Source organism: Oryx dammah, unplaced genomic scaffold (genome assembly GCF_014754425.2).
Source record: "Oryx dammah isolate SB20612 unplaced genomic scaffold, SCBI_Odam_1.1 HiC_scaffold_11209, whole genome shotgun sequence".
Lineage (NCBI taxonomy): Eukaryota > Metazoa > Chordata > Mammalia > Artiodactyla > Bovidae > Oryx > Oryx dammah.
The window spans coordinates 777,587-792,897 of NW_024080602.1; the positions used below are offsets into that span (position 1 = coordinate 777,587).

Below are 15,311 nucleotides of genomic sequence, written 5' to 3' on the forward strand. Positions count from 1 at the left end.
AGGCTTCAGTCCATGGGGTCGCTAAGAGTCAGACACGACTGAGCAACTTCAGTTTCCCTTTCCACTTTCATGCATTGGAGAAGGAAATGGCAACCCACTCCAGTGTTCTTGCCTGGAGAATCCCAGGGACGGGGGAGCCTGGTGGGCTGCCGTCTATGGGGTCGCACAGAGTCGGACACGACTGAAGCGACTTAGCAGCAGCAGCAGCAGCATTAAATTTTACTTAGAGAGCTTACCTAAGTATACATTCTTTTCCCATACCCTTGGGACAATAAGTATTGGTGGGACATTAATTTAGTTATCGAGGTGTGGGCCGTTTTTATCATGGTCACTTATCAGAGTTTAACACACAGCCATTAATATGAATATAGACAAATATAGAAACATGATGTACATCTGTTTATCTTTTTTTTTTCTTTTTCATCTGTTTATCTTTATCATGATGTATATCTTTACTCTTGACGGTATAGTATTTTAATTTCTGTTAGGTTCTTTGTACTTGGTTTACTTGGGATAGGGAGCAATCCAAGTATACTAACTCTTTAAAGAGTAACTAAGTAACCTCAAGTAACTTTAAGAGTATCTAAAATTTCTCTCTATTATTCTCTTTTTCTTAACTGATGCATTGGTGGATTTATTATTACCTATATGCAGCTCTTTGCCTCAGTTTTATTTCCTGCTCTTTGTCTCTGTTACCTTCAAAGGTAATTGGTGTTTTATAAATCTGAAATAAAGAATTAGGCTAATGTTTTATAGTTGATGAGGTAAGGTTTCTGCTCCCCAACCATGATATAGTAAATTGATTTCTTGGTGCGAATGTGGCATTTCCTTCCTTTTGAGGAATGTTCAAAGTTGTTTCAGTTCATTTGGAGCTTGCTTTTCTTTTGAACAGTCAAAGTTTTTTCTTGAAATACTTACCTGCTTTTCTTAAAATGCTTAGTGAAGTAGTTTATTCCCAACTGATCTCGTTAATTGTGCTTTGCCTTTTTCTGAATTTGAGTAGAATAATACCCAGGAGAAACAAGGAATGTTGAAAATGTGGTTTATGACTGGATCATTTAGAGCTAAAATAGGTGCAGAACTTAACAAAATTGAAGCAGTATTCATCTAAAATGTTTTAATGTATTCTTCTGATTTCAGAGTGATCATTTAGGATCAGGAAGTCATTTCAGTAAGTATAAAAGTATAGATTATCATTACAGTTCACCCAATTCAAGCAAAAAAGAATGTTTATGCCTCTTTATTTTGTCTAACTATATATGATACTCCTGCTGCAAAACTTCATCAACTGCTTGTATCTTATACCTCAGCATGGCACAGGGAAGAGGTTAAAATGACTCCTGTAATCTCTTAGCAGAAAATCTGGTAATCACTAAGGCTCTGATTTTCCTTAGGACCTAAATTTTTAAATTTTGTATTGTACAAATTACCAAATTTGCCTATTGATTGTTAAGACATTTCACCTGTGATATTTGGAACTTGCTCTTTATTGAAAGAGATGTAAACATAGTTTTCTGATTTGGGAAAATCTTTGGATATAGCCTCATGCAGGTAAGCATTTTAAAATTATTTAGATGTTCCATAAATACTTACTTATTATTTTAAGACTTTACATAATTAATCTTCACTGTGTTTATTCTCCAATTTTAAAGTTTCTCTATAAAATCTAATTTTTTGCTTCCTATTGAATATTAAATTATTCCTTAGCTAAGCATAGTTGTAATATTCTATAAATTGCAAATGATACCATTTTTATTTTGACTATAATGTACATATTTTATAATAATCATTTAACTTATTTACTCTAACAGTTTTACATAATTCTAAAAGCCAACTTCGTATCTACTCAAAAGAATAACATAACTTTCCTTATGTATATAGAAAAATAAAAATATGGCCATTTTAGAACAGGATAATTTTATTTTGTAACTCATGCTTCTTTTTTATTTGAATAATAAAGGAGATAATAACACCAAATTAATGCTTAGCCTTCTTTGGTATGGATATTTAAGATATCCTTTATTTGGATTTATTTAGGGAAAGAAGATATGCTTCTTAAACAAGGTCAAATGTACATGACAGACTCACAGGTAATGTTTTGTTTTAAAAAAATTTATAAAAATATTTGTGCCTTTTTAAAAAGAGGAAAGCAGCATTGTTTATTTATCATCTATATATACATTGAATTAAGTTTTCATTATCAAAGAAAAATTGGTCTTGTGGTCTTGAGTTTAATAAAAGCAGATACGCTGTGTTTAGTGCCCTCTAGAGTATTTTTGGTGACAGTGACTTAAAAGATTTGAAATACAGTTTCATTGTCTTTGATAGTAGGCCTCTATTCTTTAACAGCAGTTGGCCAACTCTTCATATTTGCCCATTTACAGGGGAGACAGGTATGAATAATTCAAAAGGCATTTGTTTTGACTTTGAGAGGTAATGTTCCTTGAATTCAAATGTGTATTCTATATTTGGGAAATTTACCTCAATATAAAGCTTCCAAGAGGGAGTGTTGTCTGATTCTATTACTTAACTGCTCTTCACTTTTAGTTTCCAGTGGATATAAGGTTTGCCTTCCTAGTACCCTCTATGAATTGCAGAACTGATAAATATTTGGGCTTTTAAAGGTTTTATATATATACCTTCATCATCCGTGGGCAGAGTGAATTAGCCTTTATGATGTCTAGGGTCACTCTAAGTTGGAAACTTCTAAGATTCAAAGTTGAGAGAATGGATGTCAATTAACTGAATGATATTTAAGAAGATAAGATAAATATTTGATTATAGTAAAATAAGTGTGGAAATCATGAAGCTGTAAGTAATTTGTTGGTAAATTATAGTAGTCTTAGTCTAAACATGATTGGTAAGTAGAAAGCAGACTGAGGCTGAGAAATTATTACATGTTGTTAATTTTCTTCTTTGGGTTTCCCCGGTGGCTCAGTAGTAAAGAATCCACCTGCCAACGCAGACATAATATTTGATCCCTGGGTTGAGAAAATCCCCTGGAGGAGGAAATGGCAACCCACTCTAGTATTTTTGCCTGGAGAATCCCACAGACAGAAGAGCCTGGCAGGACATAGTCCATAGTCCATAGAATTGCAAAGAATCAGACATGCCTGAGCGACTAAGCACAGCATGGTTTTCTTCTTCATCAATGGGAAAGCAGTGTTAATTTAAGTGAACAACAGTAAAACCTGCCTATTAAAATAGTGGGACATACTCATAGCACATGGCTTTTATCAGTACTTTAAAAGAACCCTTACTGTAATAGGGTGGATAGGGAAAAATAGAAATAGTTAAATTTAATATTTCATGGTTATATGTTCTGTGTTCTGGTACTTATGAAATATTTCAGTGAGAACTTAAATTATACTTCTTTTTGTCAGCATTTAATAGAAGAAACGAGATGTTGATTCAATTTTGTAGTAAGAGCATATGCTATAAATGCTAATCTATCATTCTGTTTGAAAGAAGAAAGCATGTTTATATTTTGTGAATTGATTAATATCATTCTCTTGATTCTTACTCTAGCTAGGTTTATTTTGGTATTATTTTTATAATTTAAATATTACACTGGAATTAGCATTGAGGGAACTCAGAAGTCAATATATGTTATTAGATAATATATCATTCTATAAAGTTATTTGCAGATTTAAAATTGCAAAACCCTTGTTTTTACTCAAAGGCTCTGATGACTTTCTTCAGAATTTGAAGTTCTAAGCACATCATGTGCTGTAAAACATAGAAATAGTAAATGTATTTTGATCAGTTGACATTCATTGGTAGATATTAAAGTCCCCAGAGGCCACAACTGTTTCCTTCTTTGGTCTGCCAGAAATACATGTAAAGTGAACAGGCTTTCAAAATGTCACTGCATCAAGGAAATCACACCTAGAACTGTTTTTCTTACCTCAAAAATTAGTACTACTATATTTTTCTAATATATTAGCCTGGAAACCCTTTGGCTACTGATGATGTGGCAACTTTAAAGTTTGGTAAATAAGTGTCTTCTTTAGGCTTTTGGGATTGATATTTTATTGTGTTACTATTATTTTTGCAGTGTACTTCCACAGGCATGCCAGTCCATATGCAAAGCCGATCTATGTTAAGACCACTGGAGCTAGCCTTACCTAATCAAGCCTCCTATTCGGAAAATGAAATTTTAAAGAAAGAATTAGAAGCAATGAGAACTTTCTGTGATTCAGCAAAACAAGACAGACTCAAACTCCAAAATGAACTGGCTCACAAGGTGGCGGAGTGCAAAGCCTTAGCACTGGAATGTGAAAGGGTGAAAGAGGATTCAGATGAGCAGATAAAGCAACTAGAAGATGCCCTGAAAGATGTGCAGAAGAGAATGTATGAGTCAGAAGGTAAAGTGAAACAAATGCAGACACATTTTCTTGCCTTGAAAGAGCACCTGACTAGTGACGCAGCTGCTGGGAACCACCGGCTGACGGAGGAACTGAGGGATCAGCTGCGAGACATGAAAGTGAAATACGAAGGTGCGTCCGCGGAAGTGGGGAAGTTGAGAAACCAAATCAAACAAAATGAAAGGTTAGTTGAAGAGTTTAAGAGAGACGAGGGCAAGCTGATGGAAGAGAAGAAGCGACTGCAGAAGGAGTTGAGCATGTGTGAACTGGAGCGAGAGAAGAGAGGAAGGAAGCTCACTGAGATGGAAGGCCAGTTAAAGGACTTGTCAGCCAAGCTGGCCCTTTCTATTCCAGCAGAGAAATTTGAAAACATGAAGAGCTTGTTATCAAATGAAGTAAACGAGAAGGCAAAAAAATTAATAGATGTGGAAAGAGAATATGAAAGATCACTTAATGAAACTAGACCATTAAAGAGAGAACTTGAGACTCTGAAGGCCAAACTGGCTCAGCACGTCAAACCAGAGGAACATGAGCAGCTCAAGAGCAGATTAGAGCAGAAGTCAGGAGAACTTGGGAAGAGGATCACTGAGTTAACATCGAAAAATCAGACATTACAAAAGGAAATCGAAAAGGTCTGCCTGGATAATAAGCTCCTTACACAACAAGTACATAACTTAACAACTGAAATGAAAAATCATTACGTCCCTTTAAAAGTAAGTGAAGAAATGAAAAAGTCACATGATGTAATTGTTGATGATTTGAATAAAAAGCTTTCAGATGTGACACACAAATATACAGAAAAGAAGTTGGAAATGGAGAAGTTGCTTATGGAAAATGCCAGTTTAAGTAAGAATGTCAGCCGCCTGGAAACTGTGTTCATACCTCCTGAGAGACACGAAAAAGAGATGATGGCTCTCAAATCCAATATCACTGAACTTAAGCAGCAGCTGTCTGAACTTAATAAAAAATGTGGTGAAGACCAAGAGAAAATACATTCACTCATGTCTGAAAACAGTGATTTGAAAAAGACCATGAGTCATCAGTATGTGCCAGTGAAAACCCATGAAGAGATTAAAACTGCCCTGAGTAACACACTGGATAAAACCAATAGAGAATTAGTAGATGTGAAGAAGAAGTGTGAAGATATAAATCAAGAATTTGTGAAAATAAAAGATGAGAATGAGATATTAAAAAGAAATCTGGAGAACACTCAGAGCCAAGTGAAAGCTGAGTACATCAGCCTAAGAGAGCATGAAGAAAAGGTGAGTGGCCTAAGGAAGAGCATGAAGAAGGTCCAGGACAACAGCGCTGAAATACTGGCTAACTACAAAGAAAGCCAGGAGGAGATTGTAACCCTGCATGCCGAGATCGCAGCCCAGAAAAGAGAGCTTGACACGATACAGGAATGCATCAAGCTAAAATATGCCCCGATCGTCAGCCTGGAAGAGTGTGAGAGAAAATTTAAAGCCACCGAGAAAGAACTAAAAGAACAGTTATCCCAGCAGACACAGAAGTATCATACCAGTGAAGAAGAGGCCAAGAAGTACAAGCAAGAGAATGACAAGTTAAAGAAGGAGATCCTCACTCTTCAGAAGGATCTAAAGGATAAGAATGTTCTCGTTGAGAATTCTCATGAAACAGAAAGAGCATTAAGCAGAAAAACAGAAGAGCTGAACAGACAGTTAAAAGACCTGTTGCAGAAATACACAGAGGCAAAGAAGGAGAAAGAGAAGCTTGTGGAGGAAAATGCCAAGCAGACTTCTGAGATCCTTGCAGCACAAACTCTTTTGCAGAAACAGCATGTTCCGCTGGAGCAGGTTGAGTCCCTGAAAAAATCTCTTAGTGGTACAATTGAGACACTCAAAGAAGAGCTGAAGACTAAGCAGAGATGTTATGAGAAAGAGCAGCAGACAGTGACCCAGTTGCGGCAGATGCTGGAGAATCAGAAGAACTCCTCTGTGCCCCTGGCTGAGCATTTGCAGGTTAAGGAAACATTTGAGAAAGAAGTTGGAATCATAAAAGCTAGCTTGAGAGAAAAGGAAGAAGAAAGCCAAAACAAAACCGAAGAGGTCTCCAAACTCCAGTCTGAGATTCAGAATACTAAACAAGCGTTAAAAAAATTAGAGACTAGGGAGGTGGTTGATTTGTCGAAATATAAAGCAATGAAAAGCGATTTGGAGACACAGATTTCCAACTTAAATGAAAAATTGGCCAATCTGAATAGGAAGTATGAGGAAGTATGTGAGGAGGTTTTGCATGCCAAAAAGAAGGAACTGTCTGCTAAAGATGAGAAGGAATTGCTCCATTTCAGCATTGAGCAAGAAATCAAAGATCAGCAGGAACGATGTGACAAATCCTTAACAACCATCACGGAGCTACAGAGAAGAATACAGGAATCCGCCAAACAAATAGAAGCAAAAGATAATAAGGTAATACTAATACTTTAGGGAAGCATGGCTTGGTGTTGGCAACCCCAGGGCAGAACTGCCAGGGTACAATAGGACTCTTTAGTGTAGCACTCCACAAGAAAGGTTTACCAAAGCATTGACAAAGTAATCATTAAATGCCACCTTTTTAGTGTGACTATGAATATGCCAAAAACAAAACTGAGTTGAGAAAAAGGTAAAGTTACACAAGCAGAAATCAAAAGCAGTTTTCCTTTTGTTTTCTCATCTGGTTCAGCCAAGAACTGTGGAAAGATAGGGAGACTCAAGCTTCACATGCCTCAAAAATGAATAATCAAAACCCAGGGGGTTTTAGGGCACCTAACGAATGGGAAAGGAAAAAAAATTAAACTATGTTTCTGGGCTGCAAGAAGCTGAAGACACTGCAGAGCCTCCCAGAATTTGAAGCCTCCCAGAATCTTGAAACTCACTCATACCAGTAAATTGAGCCCTCCAACTCACTGTACATCTTATCTTCCTTTAGACAGAATGTCTTTGTCCCTCCTTTCTACCTGCTCAAATTTTCTACATTCCTTAATGCCCACATCGTCACTTAACTCTCCTTCCTAAAGCCTTCATTGGCCGATCTAGCCTGTTCCTCTTCCAAAATGTATGTTGTGTTTTGGTTTTGACATCCATTTACAGCATATACATTACCATGTCAGAATGATATGGGTGGTCTTCCCAGCCAGTTTTTAAGAGCAGATTCATAACTTATCTTTCCTTCTTATTGTTCATCCTCATTGTACAGTTTACAAAACAGGTGCTCAATAACATTTTCAAAACTGATAGTTGAATAAAGTATGTACTAGGAAGATGAGAAATCAGGGAGATTGAATGCAGTTTTATTTTACCCATTCAAATAATTATTAAATGCCTTCTACCTGCCAGGTGCTGTTTAGTGCTGGGAATACAGTGACACAGCCCCAGCTTCAGCCCGGTCGAGTGGTACAAGTCCTGACCTTCTGACATGTCTGCTCATATGACCTAGAACTTTAGGAAATCAGTTATGAATATAATATGAAATTATGATAACAAGTAATTAATTTCCACTTATCATTGTTGCCACTTATTAAGCACGTTCTACATACCAGGGAGCTTCCCAGGTGGCACTAGTGGTAAAGAATTTGCCTGCCAATACAAGAGACCTGAGAGACACAGGTTCGATCCCTGGATCGGGAAGATCCCCTGGAGGAGGGCTTGGCAACCAACTCCAGTATTCTTGCCTGGAGAATCCCGTGGGCAGAGGAGCCTGGCGGGCTACTGTTCATAGGGTCGGACATGACTGAAGTGACTTAGCACGCACACCCACATACCAAACATATATTAGGATTTTACTTGATTTTCTTAACTATGAAAGATTTTCCCTGTACTGGGAGGAAATCATATACTGCACATACTGTTGAAACAATCTTGACAGTATTCATTCCTCAATTTTCTGGTATATAAAGGTAAATTTTGTGTCTCAGAGAATGAGCTCTGGGTAAAGATGTTCCTTACAAGTGAATAGATGACTAATACGTGTTTCTCCCACAACCTTTTTTCTTTTTTCATAAGATAACTGAACTGCTCAATGATGTGGAAAGATTAAAACAGGCCCTCAATGGCCTTTCCCAGCTCACCTATGGGAGTGGGAGTCCCAGCAAGAGGCAGAGTCAGCTGATTGACAGCCTGCAGCAGCAGGTCAGGTCCCTGCGGCAGCAGCTGGCGGTGAGTACCTGGGACCTGCAGGGCTTCATGCTGATGTGTGCAGGGTCACCTTTGCTTGTTTGTAAAATCTTATTTAGAAATCAGATTAATTTGTGCTGTGTTCAGATCCAAGAATATAATCATTTTTGCTAGAAGTTATTTATACTAATGATATGATATCATTTTGGTGTGTTTGTTGTGTACCAGGCACTATACTAAGCATTTTGTGTCCTTGATCTTTAAACTTGATCTTCTTCACAGTCCTACAAGGTTTTGTTTAGCCCCCCATTTAATTCTTAAGGACGAAAATATGCCTGAGGTCATACAACTAGGATTTAATCCTGGGACTTACTCCAAATCTGATAGCTTTCCAACTGTTGCAGACTCTAAAATATTGGTCCACTTCTTCCTTGATAGCCCAATTGGTAAAGAATCTGCCTGCAATGCAGGAGACCCCTGTTCGATTCTTGGGTCAGGAAGATCCGCTGGAGGAGGGATAGGCTGCCCACTCCAGTATTCTTGGGCTTTCCTTGTGGCTCAGCTGGTAAAGAATCTGCCTGCAATGTGGGAGACCTGGGTTTGACCCTTGGGTTGGGAAGATTTCCTGGAGAAGGGAAAGGCTATGCACTCTAGTATTCTGGCCTGGAGAATTCCATGGATGGTATAGTCCATGGGGTCACAAGGAGTCAGACATGACTGAGTGACTTTCACTTTCAGTTTCAAACTAAGGGAAGCTTCCCAGGTGGCACGATGGTAAAGAACCTGCCTGCTGATGCTGGAGATGCAGGAGACCTGGGTTTGATCTCTGGGTCAGGGAGATCCCCTGGAGTAGGAAGTGGCAACCTACGGTAGTATTCTTGCCTGGAAAGTTCCAGGGACAGAGGTGCCTGGTGGGCTACAGTTCATGGAATCACAAAAGTTAGACACGACAGAGCACACTTTTTAAAGTAATCTTATCCTTATGAATAAAGGTAGGCATTCTTATGGTTTATATACATTATATACTTATATATTAAAAGAAAATATCTGTTTGTATGTGTGTGTGTATATATATATATATATATACATTCATAAATACCTGTGTGGATATGTATCTCCTTTATATATTAAAAGAAAACATCTGGATTAAGAAGGTGAAGTTGGGAGCTCAGTTCTAAGCCCTGCCACTTAAAAGAGAGTGACATGATACATTCCCCTTAATCCTTGGCTTCCTCATCCTTAGAATAGGATAATATGAACTGATTGCTTGCTTGTTTCCTTTTTTTAGTTGAATGAGCTGTGAGGCTAAGTAAAATGTAGCCCAATCAAATGTAAATTGTTGGGTACTGTTTTTCTAATCTATAGGAATTTGTTGTGAGTTGTTTTTGAATAGAAGAAAGTTATTTTTTTAAGTGTTCATTTTATAACACTCTTGGCCTACAGATTAATGATGACATATTGCTGATTGGGATCTTACCAAAAGGATGTGGTAGATTTTTCAGTATTCAGAAATATTTGTTTATTATTTATTATGTTCATGGCACTGTGCTAAGCACTGTCAGGGATAAAGAGAGTATACAGTCTCTGTCCCCAAGGGTTCTGGGTAGTTAGGCAAAATATATATCCATAAAAAATAAAATAATGAGACAAAAATATCAAATATAGAATTAGTCTACAGTCCCAGGATCTAAGGGATATGAATTGCCAGGAAGGAAAGGTTACTGATGTGGTGGAGCTAGTTTGAAAGAGGGAGGGAGTACCTGGGCTGAACTTGTATGTGGATGGTGTTTTGGTAGGTGAAAGGAAAGCAGAGCCTCCCTCAGGCAAAGGAAACATTGTGAAGCAAGGCCTGGACATGGAATCAAGTGGCATGCGTGCCTCAGGGTAGCAAAAGGGCCCTAGGCTGGCTAGTCCTGGGAGCTGTGTCTGAGGCCCAGTGGTGGAGGCTGTTGCAAATCAAGCTGATGCGTTCCAGTTCCCTCTTACAGATATGAGATATTAGATATTAGCTAATGAGGTGTCACCCAAGATTTTTGAGTGAAAAGTGATGTGAGGACAGAGTTACCTGAGTCTCAGTAGCATGAAAGGGAATAAAGTCTAGAGACAGGTGATGAGATGGGAAGTTTTTGCAACAATCTAAAGCATACATTAGTAAGTGTCTGGATAATTTCATGGCATTAGATGTGATCTAAGGCAATAATTTCATATTACCTAGGATGAGTGGCATTGCTTTCACTGTGAATGTTCCCACACTTTCTTTAGAAAAGTTTATACTATTGTTTTGCTATGGAATTTTGCACCTGGTGGGTCCAAGGTGGTTTGTTATCGGAATATAGCGGGAGCACTTTAATAATACTACTGCTTAGAAGCACCAAGCCTGAGGACAGCGTTGTTACAAGCCTCCATGTGTTTGAAAACATGAATGCTGATAGTCTGACCTCCCCATCTTTCCACACTTGCAGGATGCCGACAGACAGCACCAAGAAGTAATTGCAATTTATCGGACACACCTTCTTAGTGCTGCACAGGTAAAGTAGAACTACTCCTTTGGATAGAATATCAGTTTTAGAGAAAATAGTTCTTTATTTTCCAGTAAATTTATGTGAAAGTCATTGATGATTAAAGTAGTTGTACCCCCATATGCTTATTTTAAAATAATTGTTTCTTTTAATCATGGGTTGCATGTCTTCCAGAGAAATTTACAAAGCTGTGTGGCAACACAGCATCTTAAATTTAGTGTTGTCTCCATCTGCTTGTCACTCATTCTGTAGACAGTTTGGCAACATGTGATGGCAGCACACATTACTAGTATCGCTAGCTGGAGATAATGCCTTGACACCCACACATGGCTGTTGCTGAAAGAGGAGAGTAGGAAGAACTTCACTGTTTCTTGATAGCTCAGAAGTGTTTCTTTGAAATGTAGAGAATACCAAAAAAGTGACAAGTGTGCACAGAATTGCAATAATATAAGAAAACAGAGGTTCTGTTAGAATATCAGTAGTATTTATTTATTGAGCCTTAATCTCAGTGAAGCATAAGACCACAGATTGCCTTGTTGAGGGGTGTAATGAAAAAACTATTTTAAAAATCACACTAAGAAATATGTTTAACATATGAAGTGTTTTATACTTAATACTCTGTAGAAATGCAATCAGCATCTCCAAAATTCTTTGGGTAGATTTTTTGGGAAGACAGTTGAGACAATGTTAGAATAGCAATAGCAGGTGAGATGTAATAGAGATTGTATAGGATTTGAAGTGTCCACACTGGGGAAAAAAAAAAAGAAGGTCATTTTTAGAAAAAGAACTAGGTAAAATAAAAAGGAAGAGATTTTTACAGTATCAATTTCTTAAAATGAAAAGGCCTGCCTTTTCTGTAGGAGATAAAGGGGAAACCAATGGAAAAGGACGAATAATATGGAAAAGTCTCTTTGGCCGCTTTCTTTTGAGTAGATAGAAGATGAGCTGGGGTTTGAAAGTTGTTATCGTTCTAATTATTAGAGATGACTGTTGATGGACAGCAGGGTGGGGAGTTCTTTGGAGGGAAAATAGTAGAAAAGTATAGAAGCTCTGTGTTAGTGAGGGTGAACTTGCTTGGCTCTGATTCTGGCCAAGGCGGGGAGCAGCATACTGAAAGACAGCAAACCTAACAAGCCTATCAACTTTTTATCATGTGTGCTTCAGAAATTCGAAATTATTTTCTACTGACTCCTAATGAAACATAGCAAAAGCAATTGGCATGTGAAATAGTCTTGCCTTCTGGCATCATAAAGTTAACTAAGAAATTCAGTTTAGTCAACTATGGCTAATGTTTGGAATTTAAACATCCTGCTGTTACAGAAACAGATTTTGGAAGCTAAACTTTTTATATTAATAGGAAGTGTTATGCTGAAATCCATTCAAGTGCTCAAGCAAAGGAAAAGGGAAGGGGGGTGGTTGTTGTAAGCCCACCATATTGACTTGCATTTAATCAACCTCTTGCCATCATTTTAACTTTAAAGTGTCTCTTTCTGAATATAAGCAGATAACATTCATGTTAAAAGACCTCAACATAACTAGTAAAAGGGGAAATAAACAAGGAGGTACCATTTTTCACTGCTGGGATTGGCAAACATTAAACAAAAGGATAATCTGTAGCACTGGCCAGGGCATTGTGGGAAATGGACACTTATACCCTGTTGGTAGGAGTGTAGCTTGTCATTATCTCTGTAGAGGGAAATTTTGTAGTACTTAGCAAAATTGAAAAATTGAGCCTGCTTTTTTTACCCAGCAGTTTCTTCTCTAGGAACCTGCCATGAAAGATTGGAAACTCCATAAATGTCTATTTTTGAGAGAATGAATAAAGAAATTATCATACACACAGTAGAATATTATACAATAATTTAAAATAATTAAGGCAGGGAATTCTAGTGGTGAAGACTCTGGCTTTCACTGCCATGGACCCAGGTTTGATCTCTGGTTGGGGAACTAGGATCCTACAAGCCATGTGATGTGTCCAATAAATACATGAATAAAAATAAGCAATAACTTGGAAAAGATTTCTGTGACACTAGGTGGAAAGGCAAATTGCAAAATAACATATATGATCCTACTTATGTACAAAATATAATTATAGGGATTTTCATTAATTACTTTTCTGATAAAAAAAAAACTTGGCAGAAGCAAAAGGAACTTTTCCTTGTAGTAGTTTACTTTGCTCATCTGTAACTTATGCTGCCTCTATCATCTGAGCCATTAGTCAAAAGGGAGAAAGAAGTTTGTCCATCTGTTCTGATTCTAGACATTTAAAGTCACTGGTGTGCACTACTTTTACATTGATTGTCCTTCTTTCTATGATAGAGCTCTACTCTGTTTTCCAGTAAATTGTTTAGAATGTCACCACGATGGTGAGGATTCAGCATTTGGGGAATCACAACCAATAAGGTCCTATTATAAAGCCCCGTGCCTTAAGAATCTGTGTGTGAATGGAGATGACATAAAGCGCTTCTCCCTCCCCTCTTCCTCCCCAGGGTCACATGGATGAGGACGTGCAGGCCGCCTTACTGCAGATCCTACAGATGCGGCAGGGGCTCGTGTGCTAGTCGGCGCCGCCAGCCCGCAGCGGCTCTCCCTGCTGGCGCTGAGCGTTCTCTGGGCAACTCCACGGCCTTTCTGGGCCTCGCTGTGCTAGTACAATTAAAATAAAGTGCATTTTGATCCATCAGTAGGTTTTTAATTTAGACAGATATGTTACTGAGTTCTTTAATATGAGTTCAAATCTTATATTCTGTGTATGTTCATTTTACAATTAGACAAACAACATTAACACTTTGGCTTGGATTGTTTGAATTGATTGAGTACCCCGTAAAACCTGAGCCAACTGAGTGGGTCCATTTGAAGAGGGGTTAGGCGGAAATAATTATTTAAAGGTTTCTTCCAGAGAAATTAATTGGGTTGGGAGACACTTTTAAGTGGATCAAAAGATCTTTCAGGTCTTCAGTTAAGCCATGAGACCTCATGAAGTTTCAAGGAACACATGGTAATTTGGCCAAGTTCCATTTTTATTCACATAACTTAATGAATGCCTTTGATTTCTTTTGGAGGTACACATTTTTTTTCTTTTTACACTAGTAACATTTATGCCTTTTAAAGTAAATTTCATTTCACAGATGGTTTGCAGTGTTAAATTACATTTAGGTTAAGAACAGGCAAGGGTGGAATATATCAGGAATTCATAATAAAATTGCCTTATAATCTCCATAATGGTATCTTAATTTTCACTTGTGGTGACTTTTCTTGCCAGAGTATGTAGAAAACTATGATTAATGGTCTACTAGATTTTTCAAAGTGTCAAAAGTTTTAGACATTGTTTTTAGTAATTACTCTGACATTTGCTACTATAGTAACCAAGCACTCATTATGTATGCATCCTCCAAATGTTTTGTACTTATTTATAGGAAAATTGCACTGATGAGATTAATAATGTAAAAGGCAGTTTTCTTGCAAAATTAGCATTCGAGAATGGATTTTAGAGGACAGATCTTTAAGGATTTAGACAAAGTGCAGTAACATAGTAAACTGTAAGAATATAGATAGCAAGAAAATAATGCAATTGGACATGTTTATAGTAAATATTATAACCAACCATTTTTATTATTTCTGTCTCCTTAAGGAAAGTTTATATGCTTTGTTATTTTATTAATATTTTATTTACTATTCAGATTGAAAATTACTAGTTTGACTATTAGCAAATAAACTACACAAATGAATCATTTCAACCAAGTTTTTTTTAATTGCAAAACATGCCTTAGCAATAATCTTTGAGCATCCTGAACCAGGTTTTGATCCCATTTTTGTGAATTACAAGGACAAAGGACCATCAGAATAACTTATCCCACCAAAGGATAAACTGTTATAGTTCTTCAGTATAGAAACAACAGCGAAAAGTCAGAAATGGATTAATTTTTAATTCTTTAGTTAAGTATACACAGTTTACATAAGCAATATTTAGATTCTTTAAATTTTATATTTAATGTTGTCCTTCAGCATGCGTTCTATTTCATGAGTTTTAAGTCACCTATTGAAGCTCTAGAATAGAGAAGTTCTTAAGTGAATAATTTTCAGTGTTATACTTTCCTTATTAGTGATGGTAAGGGAACCCCTGTATGGGTTTATATATGTTTTATTTTGTCTTCAGCCATCAAAAAAAAAAAACACATTTTCTGTGGAATATTGTTTTGAACATCCTTGTAAGAGGTTTACAAGGTGATCAAGTCCATTTGCTATTTTTGGAGAATTTGGGGTAGAGAATGATGGGGTGCAAAGTACAGATCAGTTCAGTTCATTCGCTCACT

At 37.2% G+C, this 15,311-nt stretch overlaps 1 protein-coding gene across 2 annotated transcripts in view; it reads left to right on the forward strand.

The window, feature by feature from the left end:
• The window catches only part of LOC120860875 (uveal autoantigen with coiled-coil domains and ankyrin repeats protein), a 42,656-nt gene extending 27,933 nt beyond the window's left edge, over positions 1-14,723 (forward strand). Inside the window, exons 14-19 of one of the 2 annotated variants that reach the window (XM_040236576.1) lie at positions 1,141-1,171; positions 2,038-2,090; positions 4,058-6,796; positions 8,369-8,521; positions 10,942-11,007; positions 13,488-14,723. In XM_040236576.1, coding sequence (XP_040092510.1) covers positions 1,141-1,171; positions 2,038-2,090; positions 4,058-6,796; positions 8,369-8,521; positions 10,942-11,007; positions 13,488-13,559 — 3,114 coding nt within the window. In that variant the 3' untranslated portion in view covers positions 13,560-14,723. The remainder of the gene's footprint in view (positions 1-1,140; positions 1,172-2,037; positions 2,091-4,057; positions 6,797-8,368; positions 8,522-10,941; positions 11,008-13,487) is intronic. The other variant, XM_040236577.1, reaches the window with a different exon arrangement.
• Positions 14,724-15,311: the final 588 nt, after the last annotated feature.